The 16,083-nt window shown below is 41.4% G+C and overlaps 1 protein-coding gene across 1 annotated transcript; it reads right to left on the bottom strand.

Moving 5' to 3' along the window:
* Window positions 1–14,291: 14,291 nt before the first annotated feature.
* Window positions 14,292–15,747, bottom strand: gsx1 (GS homeobox 1). The gene is made up of 2 exons (XM_029699316.1): window positions 15,293–15,747; window positions 14,292–15,185 (listed from the first exon to the last, which is right to left on the bottom strand). The coding sequence occupies exons 1-2, from the start codon at window positions 15,666–15,668 to the stop codon at window positions 14,833–14,835; spliced, it is 729 nt and encodes a 242-aa protein (XP_029555176.1). The 5' UTR covers window positions 15,669–15,747; the 3' UTR covers window positions 14,292–14,832.
* Between the last annotated feature and the right edge of the window lie 336 nt (window positions 15,748–16,083).

The following is a 16,083-nucleotide window of genomic DNA, read 5'->3' as shown; positions in this document are numbered from 1 at the left end:
CACAAAAGTTCTCATGGGATAACTGACAAATCCTAACAAGTCCACTTCGAGCTACCTTCACCGATTTAACAGTTCCCAAAATCTTTTCTACCCAACCTGAGACTACATATGGGTCAGCCAAAAGGCAGGGATCCACTTTCTCCATGGTTATCCTTTGCATGACCATCGGGGTGAGGCTCATACTCAGAGGTCTTCACCACACCTGCCACCACAGGTAATTCATCCTCATGCTCGTCAGGTTCAATTTCTGAGCCATCAAAGACAGCAGGGTACGGTTTGTACTTGGTGCAATTCTTCCTGAACACACATCTTCCCTCTGCACTCGGCTCTTCTTCTTCCTCGCTGTCCATAACCACATCTATCCAATCACCACACTCATGCATGCCTTCATCCGCTGTATTGTTTGCAGAACACGCACTGAGGGCCTTTCTCCAATACCCAACTTCTGTTCCTTAGCCCAATTCACTAGTCTGGCTATCCCTGGCCTCTCCATGCTCACAAAATGTGGGCTGCTCTATATCTTAGAGCCTATAAAATGGCAAACCAATCTAGCTAGTTAGCTAGCCTACTGAAGAAAAAAAATAATTCTGCCCACGTGAGTTGACCAGGAAAAAACTCTGGTCCCTAATGTTGCTTTTAAGACAACTGGGAACTTCGGGGGGGGAAACAAGGTCTAATCGTGAGGCTTATTTGATCTAAACGAAGTTTTGTAATGGTTAGGTTGTTATGAATCCACTGCTATAAGTGGATGCAAATGGCATTTTGACAACTTAAAAAAAAAAAACTTGATGTAGTTGTGCCTGTTGTCATAGAGATAGAAAGAGGACTCATCATGGATATAACCCGCTTTAACATGGACGTTGCCATTGAGCGCTTCCACCAATTTAAAGTAGTCAACTGGGTGGGTATTCCTTTGAGTTGGGAGTAATCAGCCAATTAAGAAAAATAAAATTGACTACTTTAAAATGGAGATAGCCTCAGTGGTGCTGCACATGCTGTCACAGACGCTATGCCAATTTCAAGTAGGGTAAAGAAATGTGTAGAGTCTGTATATTAGTGGTATACAATTGAGTCTGTTCCATATCTGACCATACCGGTGTGGTGAGATCCGTAGGAATACTGCATTACGAGCGCTTATTTCAAACAGTGCTCCATAAGCCACGCCCCAGTGAGCAGAGCTAGGCATGTTGCACTGGGACACGTTTTAATATGATGAAAAGCCTCTCAATTTACAAGGGGGTGAACTGAGTGGAGGGGAATCAGTTGTCCTCTTGGAAGATGGCAGAAATGAAAAAAAGGAGGAAAATGTAACATATGAGTAAATTGCACAGAACTTTTGGAAGCCCTAGAAAAGGAAATTGAATGTGATGAGAGTAAGGATGAATTAAATGCAGTGGCAGGTGCAGTGATGACCGCCAGGAAGGAACGGAGTATAGAGGGAAGCGATGTGATGAGAAAGGTTGGCGTCAAGTGCAAAAAGAGGGATACTTGCTCCAGTAGTTCAGAGATGGAACCTGAAGTGAGTGAAGATTAAGTACCTGCAGTGAGGACCACTGAGTTCGAGCCTCATCCCGATGATGACAAGGATGATTCTGGCCCAGTGGGAGTGAGATTTTTTAAGAGAATGGATCCTTGTATTCTGGCTGATCCATATGTAGTATCAGGTTGGGTGGAGAAGAAGTTCGGGACTGTCGTGTCGGTGAAAGTAAAGAGAAGTGGACTCGTGATGATTTATTGTTTCTTCCGTCCAGAGGAAGCGGGCGCTCTCGCCCACGTGACTCGGGAAAAGAAGTGTGACTTGCTTTGCTCTCCGGACCAGGGTGCCACTGAAAGGAGGGTGGCATTAAGTGTTGAGGAGGATCAGCTGAAATGGAAGATTCCTGGTGTCTGTGATGCCTGCCATTTGGTGCGACGCAGATCCAGTGGAAAGCCTGGTGAAACGGAGAAGACATTGTCTGTCCTGCTGAGTTTTGATGCAGAGTCTTTGCCTGACAAGGTCAAGTTAGGATGTCAGTTATCCTGTGAGATCTTTGGTTGCGAAAATACTACAGTGTTTAAGGTGCCAAGCTTATGGTCATGTTGCAGCAGTGTGTAGTAGGGAGACTCCTAGATGTGAGAAGTGTGCAGGAGGGCACGGGACAAAGGAATGTGTAGTATTAGTGGAGAAAGTTGTGTGTGTTAGCTGTGGGGGTGCCCATGGGGCTAGAGATCGGAGGTGTCCGGTGAGAGAAAGGCAGGTTGAGGTTGCCAACCCAATCCCAATAAAGAAGAAGAAGAAGAATTAACAATGGGTCTGTCATGGTTCTGTGTGGCCTAGTTATGTTAATATATTTGAGACTAGTGTATTGCAGTTCATTTCGTCTTTGACTTAATAAGTCAAATATATTTGAGTAGTAAAGAGGGAAACAACAACGAGTCCCAGACAGTTTGCAATAGAACATACCAGAAGGGGCATCGTTTACTAGGCTACTTATTGGGTTCATGGTCACCACCAGTGTTTGGAATACATTGAGTTTGTTGACAAAACAGACCATGGGACACCTTTTCACACAGAGATTTATTTGTCAAAGGTCTGCGCTGGGTCTGTGTAAACTATGCGATTATATTGGAGACAGGTTTATAGCAGTCAATGTCATCTATTAATTTACTGTTATAGTACACAGAACAAAAATGTAAATGCAACATGTAAAGTGCTGGTCCCATGTTTCATGAGCTGAAATAAAAGATCCCAGAAATGTTCCATACGTACAAAAAGCGTGTTTGTTTACATACCTGTAAGTGAGCATTTTATCCTTTGTCAAGATAATCCATCCACCTGACAGGTGTGGCATATCAAGAAGCTGATTAAACAGCATGATCATTACATAGGTACACCTTGTGCTGGGGACAATAAAAGGCCACTCTAAAAATGTGCAGTTCTGTCACACATCACAATGCCACAGATGTCTGAAGTTTTGAGGGAGCGTGCAGTTGGCATGCTGACTGCAGAAATGTCCACCAGAGCTGTTGCCAGAGAATTGAATATTAGTTTCTCTAGCATAAGCCGCCTGCAACATCGTTTTAGAGAATTTGGCAGTACTTCCGACCGGCCTCACAACTGCAGACCACGTGCGGAAGAGTATTTCTGTCTGTAATAAAGCCCTTTTGTGGGGGAAAAAAATATATTCTGATTGGCTGGGCCTGGCTCCCAAGTGGGTTGACCTGTGCCCTCCCAGGCCCATCCATGGCTGCACCCCGGCCCAGTCATGTGAAATCCATAAATTAGGGCCTAATCAATTTATTCAATTGACTGATTTCCTTATATGAACTGTAACTCAGCAAATTCTTTGAAATTGTTGCATGTTGTGTTTATATTTTTGTAAAGTATATTTTTAAGTAGCAGCCATATCAGCCAGGGAAACTAATTGTTCTCACTTTATGACAGAACATTTTTCTGCCTGACTGTGGCATTCTTTACCTGAATTGTAAGAATTTTCTTGTGAGCACAACAAAACTACTTATTTAGCTCAAATAGAGATCATATAGCCTACCTCAATTTTTGTTGATCGAATTGAAAAAAAATGTCCCAAACAACAATGCATTGGCAAGGCAATTCAAGCAAAGCTAATATGCAGTGATAATGTATTGGACCTATAGCTTACTGCACAAACCTCATTGCTTCAATACTGTTTTAATTGGTTAATGTTGCATAGGCTTAAGTCGTGTTAAAAAAAATCTGCTTGCATTTTGACTCAGAAAGTGATCTTGACTCAGAAAAGGTTGGTACACCGCTGTTCTACACTTTTCCCTGTTAACACTATCGTTTGCCTTTACTGTGGCAATTGTGATTGAATCACGCGATATTAGCCGCTTTCAATGCAACATACCGAAACAAAACTTACTATGCAAGAGATTTTGTTGTAGGCATAGCGCATCCGAGTAGGATTCTATTGAATTGACATGCACTCCTCAGCCCGTACTCTACACAGACCGATGAGGTATAAACAATCTGAGCTGCAGTATGCCTATATGCAAATAGACCATTACCATATATGGATCTGTGTCATTTACTTTGAACTGGATTGTGTTTACATCGTGAGCGGTTATGAGTAGATGCGCTTATTTTGAGATCAAAGGGAGAGCTGCATGTAGCCGTCTGTACTCATGTTGATCATATCCTTTGCTAGTTAGTGAGTTGTTAGCCCAGTTATAGATCATTTGTAGTCAGCAATAGGGGAGTGATTGCTTCCTATAAGAGCACAAAACGCGTACATTTCTAGACATCTTTGAAAAGCGAGTCTGGTAAAGAGCTGTTTTTTTGTCTTAAAGGGGCAGTGTTGTATTTTGAGATAGGCTTGAATAAGCCAAGTAACCAATAGGCAGAGGATAGCATAATTTGTCTGATTCTCTGTAATAATGGTATGAGAATAATAATGCATTTTATTTTGTAAAGTGGTTTCTTACATCAAACAACACAACAGCATTTTCAGTCACCTCCTTGTCTGAAGGACAAGTGGATAAACAGGTTAATGTCAAGCCCTGCATGTTTTTTTCAAAAGTCTCATGGAATGTAGGCCTACATTGAACACCACACATTGGCTGCTACAGTAGGCTGATAGAACAGCTATTTCCATGTTAAGATGTTATGGGATGCATTTGCTCCATTTTTTGATGGTAAGAATCTCTGGTTGGCCTACATTATGGTCAAATAGCCACAGTAGTCTACATGGCCATGTGCAACTTAAAGGGGGTACAGACACTCTTATACAGAGCAATTTACAGTAGTGAGTGGATACAGTTTTTGTACTGGTTCCCCATGGGAATCAAACCCACAACCCTGGAGTTGCAATCACCATGCTCTACCAACTGAGCCACACTGCATTTTTGTTAACAATGGAAGCCAGCATTGTAAATAAAAAGATGTGCAGAAAGATAATCAGCCTCTGTCTGTGGATCCTTTCCCCATAATGTATTTTTCTTGGCAGCCAAGCCCATCTTTTAAAAGAAACACAATTTATTTCATAGTTGAGTAAAATAAGTTGAGTAAAATAAGGAGTCCATTGCTCAGTCCTTGTTTCATTTTCTTTTCTTGTTACCTGGCAAATAACCAACAACCATGGATATCCACAAGGAGAATAAGGTGAGGAAACAGTCCATGTCAGCCAGGCTCAGAAAATACAATTTAATTTTGTCTATTTGAACCAAAAACATAGTTTTGTTGTGCTCACATGCCCCCCCCCTCCCCCCCACACACACATTATGAAATTGCCCCCCCCCCCCCCCCCCCCCCCCCCCCACAAATGATGCAACAGTGTGCTTTAGGACCATGCGGACTCCTGCGAGCGGTTGGGTAGGCTGTTTGGTGTGTTTATCCAACTGGATAAAAATGTAATAAATAAAACATAAAAAAATATGTCCCCGCACTTCTAAAACCAAAAGTTGCGCCCCTTTGTTCTATTGCAAACTGTCCACGACTCGTTGTTGTTTCCCCGTTTACTACTCAAAGATATTTTACTTATTAAGTCAAAGACGAAATGAACGGCACTCATCTCAAATATATTAGCATAAGTAAACTATAAAGAACCACGGCGGACCCATTGTAAATTGAGAGGCTTTTCATCATATTAAAATGTATTCCAGTGCAACATGCCTACCTCTGCTCACTGGGGCTTGACATACAGAGCGCTCTTTGAAATAAGTGCTGGTATCGCCATATTCAAACGGATCAAGTTATCTCGAAACACCGGTGTGTCAAGTAAAATGATTATTAGACACAATCCTTAGAGTATCCAAAAAATATATACCAGAGGACACTTCAACAAGTGACTATCATGGGAAATAAAGAAAAGGGAGGACTTTTTCGGCATATATTTATTGATGGGACATGAACAGGCCTACATTTCGGCATGAACCGCCTTACATGCTGACCACACCGCCCGCGTCGTGTGCGCAAGCGTTTCAAAATAAATGTACACATACATGTTATTCAATCATTGCACCCACACTGCTCGCACGCGCCAACGAGCATCTGCATAGCCAGGTGCTAAAATAGAACACGGTTCTATTTGTGACGCTTGTGCTGCAAGTCCTGCCTCTCCCATTTCCTCATTGGTTTTTAGGAGCATATACCCACGTGGGTCATTGAAATATGAACTGAGGTCCATTCTCCAGTCCAGTTGGTGGTGGTAATGCACCTTAAAGTTGGTTGCCAACAATGCACCTTAATGTTGGTTGCCAACATCCATTTAAAGTCCAAAGAAAAAGAAGAAGCCTGAAGGAGGAGAGATTACTAGAAAATAACTTGATTTACCCTTTTATCTGTGGATTAATTGTCAGAGTAGAGGACCTTATGCATTTCAGGTAAAATAACAACCCAATGTTTATATCCCTGGACAAATTAGCTAGCAACAGCAAGCTAGCTTGCTAAATTGCCATAAATGTTTCATGTTTTTTGACCTGTCCCTAAATTAATATAGTTGATTCAGAGTTCGTTTTGATATTTCAACTTGCATGTCCTGATCGTGTCTGGTGTTGGTGGACAAAATCAACATGCATACGATGGCTCACGCAGACGCACGTGCGCGAGCGCTGTGGTCAGCATGTTATTCCGAAACGTAATGTCCTGTCAATAAATATTGAATGCTTTATTTCCCAGGTAAGTCACCCAGGTGTTCTATGTGTTTTTTGTTTCAACTCCCTCAGTTTTTGTTTCAAGTCCCTCAGTTTTTGTTTCAAGTCCCTTTTTGTTTTAAAGCTGGGCTGAACTGTGTTTATTTATCCTTTCCATACATAGGCTAGTCTACTCTAGGTAGGTTCAATCTGTTCACATATCGGTGGGTTTTCTAGACAGGCCACCAAACTACCCCCAAACTATGGTGCTTCTGCTGCCGTATTGAGTGGCATTATCTGTTTTGCATTCCATAGGAAAATCTTCCACAATAAACAACTTGACTGATCTCGTAGATCTAATTCAGTTACCAATAAAATATATACCAATCATCAGCAGATCCTTTGGGCCTCGATTACTTCAGATGCATTTTCCTAATAGATTATTCTGAGGGATATGGGGCATAGTTGTGACAGGTCTTAAAGGTAATATATTGAGACCTGCACATTACAGTCTGATCAGTCTCCCAGTATTGGGACAGTTGCTGCTCAATATGCGATATGTGAGTAGAATGGTGTTGTAAACAACAAATGTCTCATATCATCAGAAAGCTTAAATGATTGTTAATCTAACTGCAGTGTCCAATTTAGAGTAGCTATTACGAAAAAATACCATGCTGTTGTTTGAGGATAGTGCACAACAATGAAACACTTTTATCAAGGCAACTGGTTTGATACATTCACCTCTGACGGTAAATAATGTACTTACATTCAGTAATCTTGCTCAGATTTGTCATCCTGAGGGTCCCAGAGATAAAATGTAGCATTGTTTTGTTTGATAAAATAAATTTTTACATCCTAACACAATCCATGTTTTATACAGTGTTTTGCATGTATTCCAACTCTTTCAACTTGCAACAAAACAATTTATCTAATTAGCTGCTACTGCTATCTCTGGCTTCGCACCCAACCCCTCCCGGCCATCTAGAGGTGTGAAGAGGCCAGCCCAGAAGCAGAGGAGGGCCAGTGCACCAGTGGCAACTACCACTGAGGGAGAGGACCGTTGGCACACTGTGCTAGAGGATGATGTGGAGCCACTTCCACCAACATTTTGACCTAAAAGGCAGCCAGGACCTTAGCTGGACATGACTGGAAAGTTTAGCATCCTTCATATTTGTGTGTAAACTTACATTTTTTATTACCATAGCATTTTTGTATGTTCTCTATAGTTATGTACTTGAAACTGTATCAATTGACCAATTCGGCCACTTGGAGGCCACTTGGGTACATTTGGGCAAACTCGCGAGTGACACCTGGGAGACTTCATACTAAATATTATGTAGCTCTCTCATTCTTGAATGTATCAGTCTGAAACTTTGGACACACACTGTTGCCCTGTTGTGGACAGCTTCCTATCTCAATGTATGAACTTTCTTTTGCATTTAAAAGATTATAAAATACAAATAGAAAACGTATGTTTTTTTGTTTGTTTTATCTTTTACCAGAACTAATGTGTTATATTCTCCTACAATAATTTAACATTTCCACAAACTTCAAAGTGTTTCCTTTCAAATAGTATCAAGAATATGCATATCCTTGCTTCAGGTCCTGAGCTACAGGCAGTTAGATTTGGGTATGTCATTTTAGGCGGAAATTGAGATGTAGGGTCCGATCCAGAAGAGGTTATTAAAGATAATATATTGAGACTTGCACATTACAATATTAGCTGGCTAAGCTAGCACACAGTGTCCTTCGCTCCCGCCTGCGGAACACCTGCCCTCGCCATCATCGTTAACAAAACCGCAGGAAAACAGTTCCCGCCTCTTCTTCTTCTGTGAGGTTTATCGGCGGTTGGCATCCAACGTTATGGTGCATTCCCGCCATCTACTGTACTGGAGCGCCTCCCGCCTATGTAAGGGAGTCATAGCATAAAGATTGACTAATTGAAGTATAAAGAGGGGTTCCTGCAGATGCAGGACATTTTATGTTTGTGCTTTTCTAATAACTAATTTCTGTGTAATATTTCTGTGCTTTTCTAATAACCCATTTCTGTGTTCATGCAAGTGACTGATGAAATGAATCCCCACTATCAGTATCTGCAATTTGGCAGTATGCCCAGACCCTTGTTTTGAGAAAGGGATATCTCAGTTTCAAGGTCTCAGCTTAGAGAGAAGATGCCTCGTGTGGTATTGGTCTGTCACGTGCATGAAGCAAGCTTTAATGACGAATTACTGATGAGTGATGAATAAGCTAAATTATGCAAATATGACTTGCCTGTATATAAGAGAACTAACGGGACTGCCCCGGTAGAGCTCCTGATCGACATGTGTACTTGGTGCATTGAGTTGGTTGGAACCTCTACCGCGCTGATAATAAAAAAATGATTAATTTAAGATTTATTTTGAGTGTCCCTGTGTAGAATTTCCACGACACCCACATGCAGGAACGCCCCGAATTGAGGCCTGGAGTTGCACCTTTCTCATGAGCCCACAACACTCAATCTTATTAGTCTTCAGAAGTGAATCGAAAAACATATAGTATAGACTATGGTTTTTTATTGTATCTCACCAGAACAGACAACTGAAAATGTGGATGTTAGTGATCTTGATTACATTTTCACACTACCACGGCCACTATGACAGGACAACAATATATATAAATTGTCATAGGCCTAGATACAGCATAATTTCTACTGCAACAGGCCTAAATGTCTACTGTAATTTTGAAGTTGGCCTATCCAAAACACATTTTTGTCAAGCATTAAAAAATTATAACAGTTTACTCCCTGTTTCAGCCTTAACATGTATTATTTGAAAGCAAGTCTACCTCCATATCCCCACAGAAATATTCATCGTAAACTCATAACTCATTCGGCCTATCATAGGCCTAACATACCTATAATTTGGAAGGTTCACCCTTTTTACATAGGCCGCCTATGTAAGGAGGGGGAACATTCTAAATAAAGACGTGCTGAATAATATCGCCACTAGATGACGCTCCTACTCCAGTCTTTGGCCAGCACGATTTGTTTCCTCCCCTGAAGATGAGCAGAGATTGACTCCTACAACACGTCTCACGTACAATTTCAGATTTTTTGCCATAAGTATTTGTCCTAGGTAGCTACATCCAATGATGAGTATAGGCTATTGTGAATGTGGTTATCAAATGTCATATATTGTGATTAAATAAAGGCCTATATTGCTGCCTGTCATAAAATCTCCTGTCTCTCTCTCAGATTTTTTTTAACGTGTTCGGCTAGTGTCAGGAAGGGTATCATACACTATTAGGTACACCACAAAAGGATGATAAGTGAGTAACTGCAACAAGATAATCTATTGTGACAGCTGTCATTCCCTGGCGGCATGTACGAATTCTCGTTTCCAGATAATTGTCTTGTTATGACATCCCGGTAAAAGACTGCTAAAGAGGTCTATCACCTCGACGCTAAATTCAAAATGATGACTGCAGTAACCCCCCTCCTCCATAGTGAAAACAAATTAGCAACTTCGGCCGTTTGCGTCAAGACTCATGACTAATTCCTATATTTAAATGTGATCGGGCGAAGCATGCCCATTTGACCGCAGTTAATCAGGTTATAAAGATTTCAATAGCATATGAGGTAGCTCAGTTCAGCTGTGCAAAATTCTACCAAAAGGATACATTTAGAGATTGTAACAGTTTGGTATAAACTTGAGGTACACGCGGGCGGAAACGTGAGTGTCACATTATTTTTTGCACCCTGTGGTATTGTTCTCGTGTCTCTATATCGCTTACAAAGGTTAACTGCAAGCTCATTTCCAAGTCAGCGCAGTTCATTATTTTGCGAAGCCTTGACATTGCAGGTGCAGACACAAATTGCTGCAGATTCTCGTTCCCTATACACTGAACAACAGTAGAACTACATGTTGCAGATTTAGAAGGGTTGGGCTAGCGTTAACACAAAAATAGACTTCATTAACTGATTTCACTATTTAAGGCTAGGCCAACTAGGATATTATATAATAGGAAAAGTGTTGCGTCATTTCTTAAGTGTCGCGCGCACTCTCTCTCTCTCTCTTTCACACACACACACACATATACACACACACACAATGCTCTATGTTCTATGTTTGTGGAATTAGGTTGTCGATCCTACCTAAATTAAAGGCTATTGGGCTTATGGCTATATCTTCAAAGAAAAGTGAAACGACGAGTGACAGGCTGACGGCCAAATGGGATTGAGTTTACCAAGGTCATGATCGATGACTACTGCCCTATCGTGATCGATTACCTGACTGGGTGCGTCGCCACAATCAGAACCATAGCTGTTGACCCTGTCTCTCTGGATGGCCCCAACCAACCATATACCCACGAGCCAGGACCTCTGAGGGCCTCGATCTCCATGCAGGTCTAGACATTTTAAACCAAACTTAGTGAAATGGAAAAAGATCTCATTACACAGTTGCAATCTGGACTCTAACAGACTGGCTCGGAAACCATCATTACTACAGCCCGGAGTTAATCGATTAAAAACGAACAAAAACAGCCCATATAATAGCCGTAGTGAAATACTATTTATCTTCGCTCCCATGAAGTTCACTGGCTGTTTTAGCTAGAGCAGGCTTAAAACATATATATTAGCCAACACGATTATATCTAAAAGTAGCCTAATTTGTTTTGAATAGCCTGTATAAGGTCAAAGTAAGATGGAAATAGTTAACTTTTATAATAGCCGATCGCTTTTTGCAGTAGCCTAAGGTTTTTTCTCTTCACATGGATGCTTTCCCATATCCAACCTTAACATTGTTCAAATAATGGGTCCATTGTTCTAGCAGAAAACAACAAATGATTCACTAAATATGTTGTTGGTACAAGGCAAGAAAACATTTAACTCCCTTTTCAGAAATAAAGTGGTAAAGATGTAGCAAATAGCCTACCCAGTGATTCATAATCATTCTTGACGTACAAGGCTGAGGATTAAAAAATACCCCGTGTGCTCTATGGTTTTTCTTTACAATTGTATGTAAATAACATGTTATTTTTTGTTATTAAAAATATATAATCTATTACGATGTGTTAGCAAACTGATGTTGCATAGTATTTATGTATTTCTTTGATTAAATATAGTGTTTAAACTTGATTTGAACGTGTAGTGCCGCTGCGAGCCACGCGAGTCCAAAGGAGCTCTCATTGAGAAGCCACGTGTCCGTTTCCAAAGCCTCTCCAACTTAACCACCTCCATTGTAAGAGTAACCCACATCGGCAGCGTCCCTCCACATAAAGGGATTTGCAATTTCAAGATATTCCAGCTTAAATGTTTTTGACAGTTCCCTCGCTTTTGCTTCGGCTTGGTTATTTTAACTGTGCCAAATGGGTCACCTTGGGTAGCTGTCTGCGCGCAAAGGGCTTTTGCGCGCATTCAGTCTGAATTTTTTTCCAACTTTCCTTGACGGGGAAACCAGCTGCTGGTCGTGAAAAGACGGCTTATTAATTGTCCTTTGTCATGCAGAATTGCTTGATTTCTAAAGAAACGTACAAAGGCTCTTTTTTTTCAGGATTCAAGTATTTTGTTTCGTGCGCATTTTCAAACCATCGAATCAGCTGCAGCGCCGCACCGTCTACCAGACTCAGGTACTGACGGCCTGCTCCCTTTGTCCGCGCATAATGCTCTTGTAAATCGGGCAGACTGATTTGTTACAAGCTGCTCTTTTAATCTGATAGATAAGAGACATGTCTAAGAAAAGCCGTAAATGAAAAATTAGTTGGAATAAAGACAAGGGCGAGTCTGCTAGATGGGCGCCTGTTGACTCAAGCGGTCCTCGAGCGTCGGGTAGCCCTCTCAGCAGCCCCGTCAAGGTCACGTCAACAATTCGCTTTTCTTCTCTTAAAAAGACACTGTAGCCTTTTTTGCTTCAATGAATTGATCGGCTCAAAATTATGAATAAATAAATTGAGCATTTGGAGCACCGGGTTTATAAGCTCCTCCAGGGCGCATACCCCCGGGCTATTGAATGGATAAAGGGCGCTTTGGACGTAGTGAGCAAAATGGGGCTCTATGGTGCAATTAACAAAATGGCCTAATCCCATATCTTAACAAATGCTAATATTGGAGTTTTGTTAAAATGTTTAAGTGAACAATTAAAGGAAAGTTTACAAGTGCAACTTCTCGCCCAAAGGCACAATAACGTGAATAATTTAGCGAATGTGCAGTCCTAGAAGAGTCTTTGTTGTCACCGAGGGCTGATGATAAGTTTTCGGAGAAGTAAATAGCATTTAAATCCTATTTCAATAAATGTAATGTAGTTTTGAGAAGCCAGTAATGAACAAGGAAAACATGTGGCGCGAGTATAGCAGGCTTATTCACAATCTTGGTCCCGTTGTCACGCCATGGTCTCCAAAACCACGCGTTTTAAATAAATATTTTTTATATGCAGTCACTTGATATCCATTCTCTCTATATGAAGTATTTTTTTCATAATTGCTTTTTGGCAGATACTAGTGTAATAGAATAGCCTATCCAAAAGAACTTCGATGATTTGGGTTGTCTGTCCCTAAATGTAAGCAGCAACGTGGAGTAGCTATATTTGAATGTATTTCCGGAATGACATGGAGCCTAACACATAGGCATAGTTATAGCCTAGTTGTCTTGATAATTCAGTTACCAGAAATAAAAACAACCTTGGAGATCAACGAGCTTACCAGCATAATTGCAGATCAAAAGGAATTATATGGATAGCATATGAGCCTTTATCTTAGCATATTTATTTAAATGTAGCCTACACAGTGATGAATGTATTCATTTGCTCACTTTCATTCACTCGTTAATACACCCCGTAGTGGTTATTAACTCCCTCGCACGAGACGGATCAGGACATTGGGATGAAGCGGATTTCTGATATGACAAGAGTGAGAGGCGATGTGTGGAGATCCAATGGCCCCTGCATGTTAACGCGGGCTTTGAGAGCAATCCCCAGGGAAAGCATGAGATGACCAACATGAATGTCTTCTTGGGACTTCTTGACGGAGATTATCATAACCATAGCACTTGTTTTGAGAGGGAAACAAGGACATATTTTGCAACACTTTCACTCCTTCTGCACGATAACTGGATTCAAACGGGCATCTTAAATGTAAAGCTGCACCATTTGAATTTAGCAAGGGGAAGTGTATTTGTGCGTAATACTCAGTATTGCCTACGAAAATTGCTCTAAAAAGTACATAGACTTTTTCCCTGGACAGAAAAACGTCTTAGCAGTGAGCTCTTTCTCTTTTATCCACACTTTAAAGTAAACAGACCGTGCGCGTACATTATGCACATGTGCTATCTGATATAAACCAACATCTCCTTTGGATTCATGAATTCATCTATAGAATAATGTATATACTTAATGTATATGGTATGTGAACATGCAGACACAAATACATGTGAAATGGATAATGTTGCAACAAACAAAACATGCCTTCTGAGGATGGCACAATTTTGCCAATGAACTGACCCAAATGCCATATCCAACACTCTATACAGTAGTTGGTAACATATTTTGACCAAAACATATCGTCGTTTTTTTGTTTTGTACTACTCATTATGTCTAAAGCAAATGTTCTGATAAAGTTTCCCGACCGTGTTGTAGACTATGGTTGATAATACGCATGAACTCAGTGCGCACCGGCTCTGTGTGCGCTCCCAGTGGTGCGTCAGTGTAAAACATTTGACACAAAGCCATGAGTATAACACTAAGAAATATTCTTTATTTAAGTATTAACATTTTTAAATAAATACATATTTTCAAATACACTGAAGGTATAATAACAATTTGATCTCAGTGATGTGACATTGTGAGGAAAAAAATGTTCCGTCCCGCACACATTCCATATCTCCGTCACGTTTCCATCCAAATAGATGTGCTTAAGCCAGTGTTCACTATTATACAAAATACAGCTATTGTTTCCCAAAAATAATACTAACAAATGTTGCTATTTATTTGGGTAGGTCTATATCATAATACAAATATCCACCTGTCTGGTTGTAATAGCATCCATTTGGATTGGCAACAGCAAATAGACCGTTTTTAGAAAAACAATACATACAAAACGTACAACATGTATACAATTATACAACATTCCAGGGGAATTCCCTTTTTTATATATTTTGTTCTCTTCCTATATACAGGTGACTGACCACGATAAGAACAGTCGACTTTTTGGTTGCATTCAGAATTCCACAGGTGCAATGAGGACCAATTGTCTCTGTTGAGGATCAGAGGAAGTTCAGGGTGAGACCGACAGCTCTCCGTCATCCTCTTTCCCTGATGAGGAGGGAGACATAGGCATATCGTCTTCCTCCTCCGAGCACCGTGCAGATGACATGGACGAGCACTTGCAACTGTGGGAGCCGGTTCTGTGCGCGCCGCTCTTCCCCTCCTTCTTGTGTTTCACTCTGCGGTTCTGGAACCAGATTTTGACCTGCTTCTCTGAGAGGTTTAGATATGTGGCGATCTCAATGCGCCGAAGTCTGGAGAGGTACATGTTGGAAGTGAACTCTCTCTCCAACTCCAAAAGTTGTGTGCTGGTGAAGGCTGTGCGCATGCGCTTGCTGCTCTGAAGTTGGCTGTTGTTGTTTTCTGTAAAAACATAAAAAAATACACATTTAGGTATCCAAAATGCTAAATAAAACACAAGCTCATTCTGTGCAAAGGTATCCGTAGCGCATTCAATAAGTTTTACTCACCGATGGAGATGCAGTGGAACTGGCGTGGGTCTGGAACCGAATAAGTTGCTTGATATATCCCCGGACCGTGGTTGAGGTTGACGCCGGTGGAGGACGTGTGTTGCCTCGATAGTGCGGAATGGCAGTACTGGGAGCCGAAGGTAGGGAAGGATGCCTTGAGGAGTGGCAAGGTTGGTGGAGACGGGTGTAGCTGGGATACGCATAGCGGACAGAAGCACAGCAAGCCAGCCTTCCGTGAGTGGCAAGAGCCCGAGGACAGCCCATGGAGTGGGTGGGACGGGTGCATAGCGTAAGGAAATAAAGGTGGATTGTTTTCACTCCCTTTATCATTTGCCTCCCTCAAAATCAAGGAATCCACAAGAAAGGACCTCGGCATCTTTGCAAACGTGCTGTTCAGTACTTCTTGGTAAACTTTTTCAGTCAGCGCGTAGTCTCGTTCTGAACTGGTTGCTTGGCGGATGGACAGCGGAGTGGTGCTGAAAGGACACTGTTGCTCTTTAAATAGTTGTAGTCCCGGTATGGGCCATGTGACGGTTACGACGCGAACGTCTAAGAGCTCTCAATAGGGGTTTGTGCCTTTTCTCTTGGCATTCACACTGCACGCTTCCCCATTATTTCACTTGTTAACTAAATGAACTGCATAATGTAGTCTATTCTTGTCAGCCCCACCCACGCCGCAAGAGGCGGCAGAACTCCTTCTCCCCTTAGCTTCGCTCTTATTTATTATAGGACGTTTTAATATAGGCCGTTATAATTTGAGAAATAAACATTTTGGCAATATACTGGGATAG

The sequence above is a fragment of the Salmo trutta genome, chromosome 19 (genome assembly GCF_901001165.1).
Source record: "Salmo trutta chromosome 19, fSalTru1.1, whole genome shotgun sequence".
Classification (NCBI taxonomy): Eukaryota; Metazoa; Chordata; class Actinopteri; order Salmoniformes; family Salmonidae; genus Salmo; species Salmo trutta.
The sequence above is the reverse complement of the archived record's forward strand: the minus strand, read 5'-3'. Positions and strand labels throughout refer to the sequence as shown.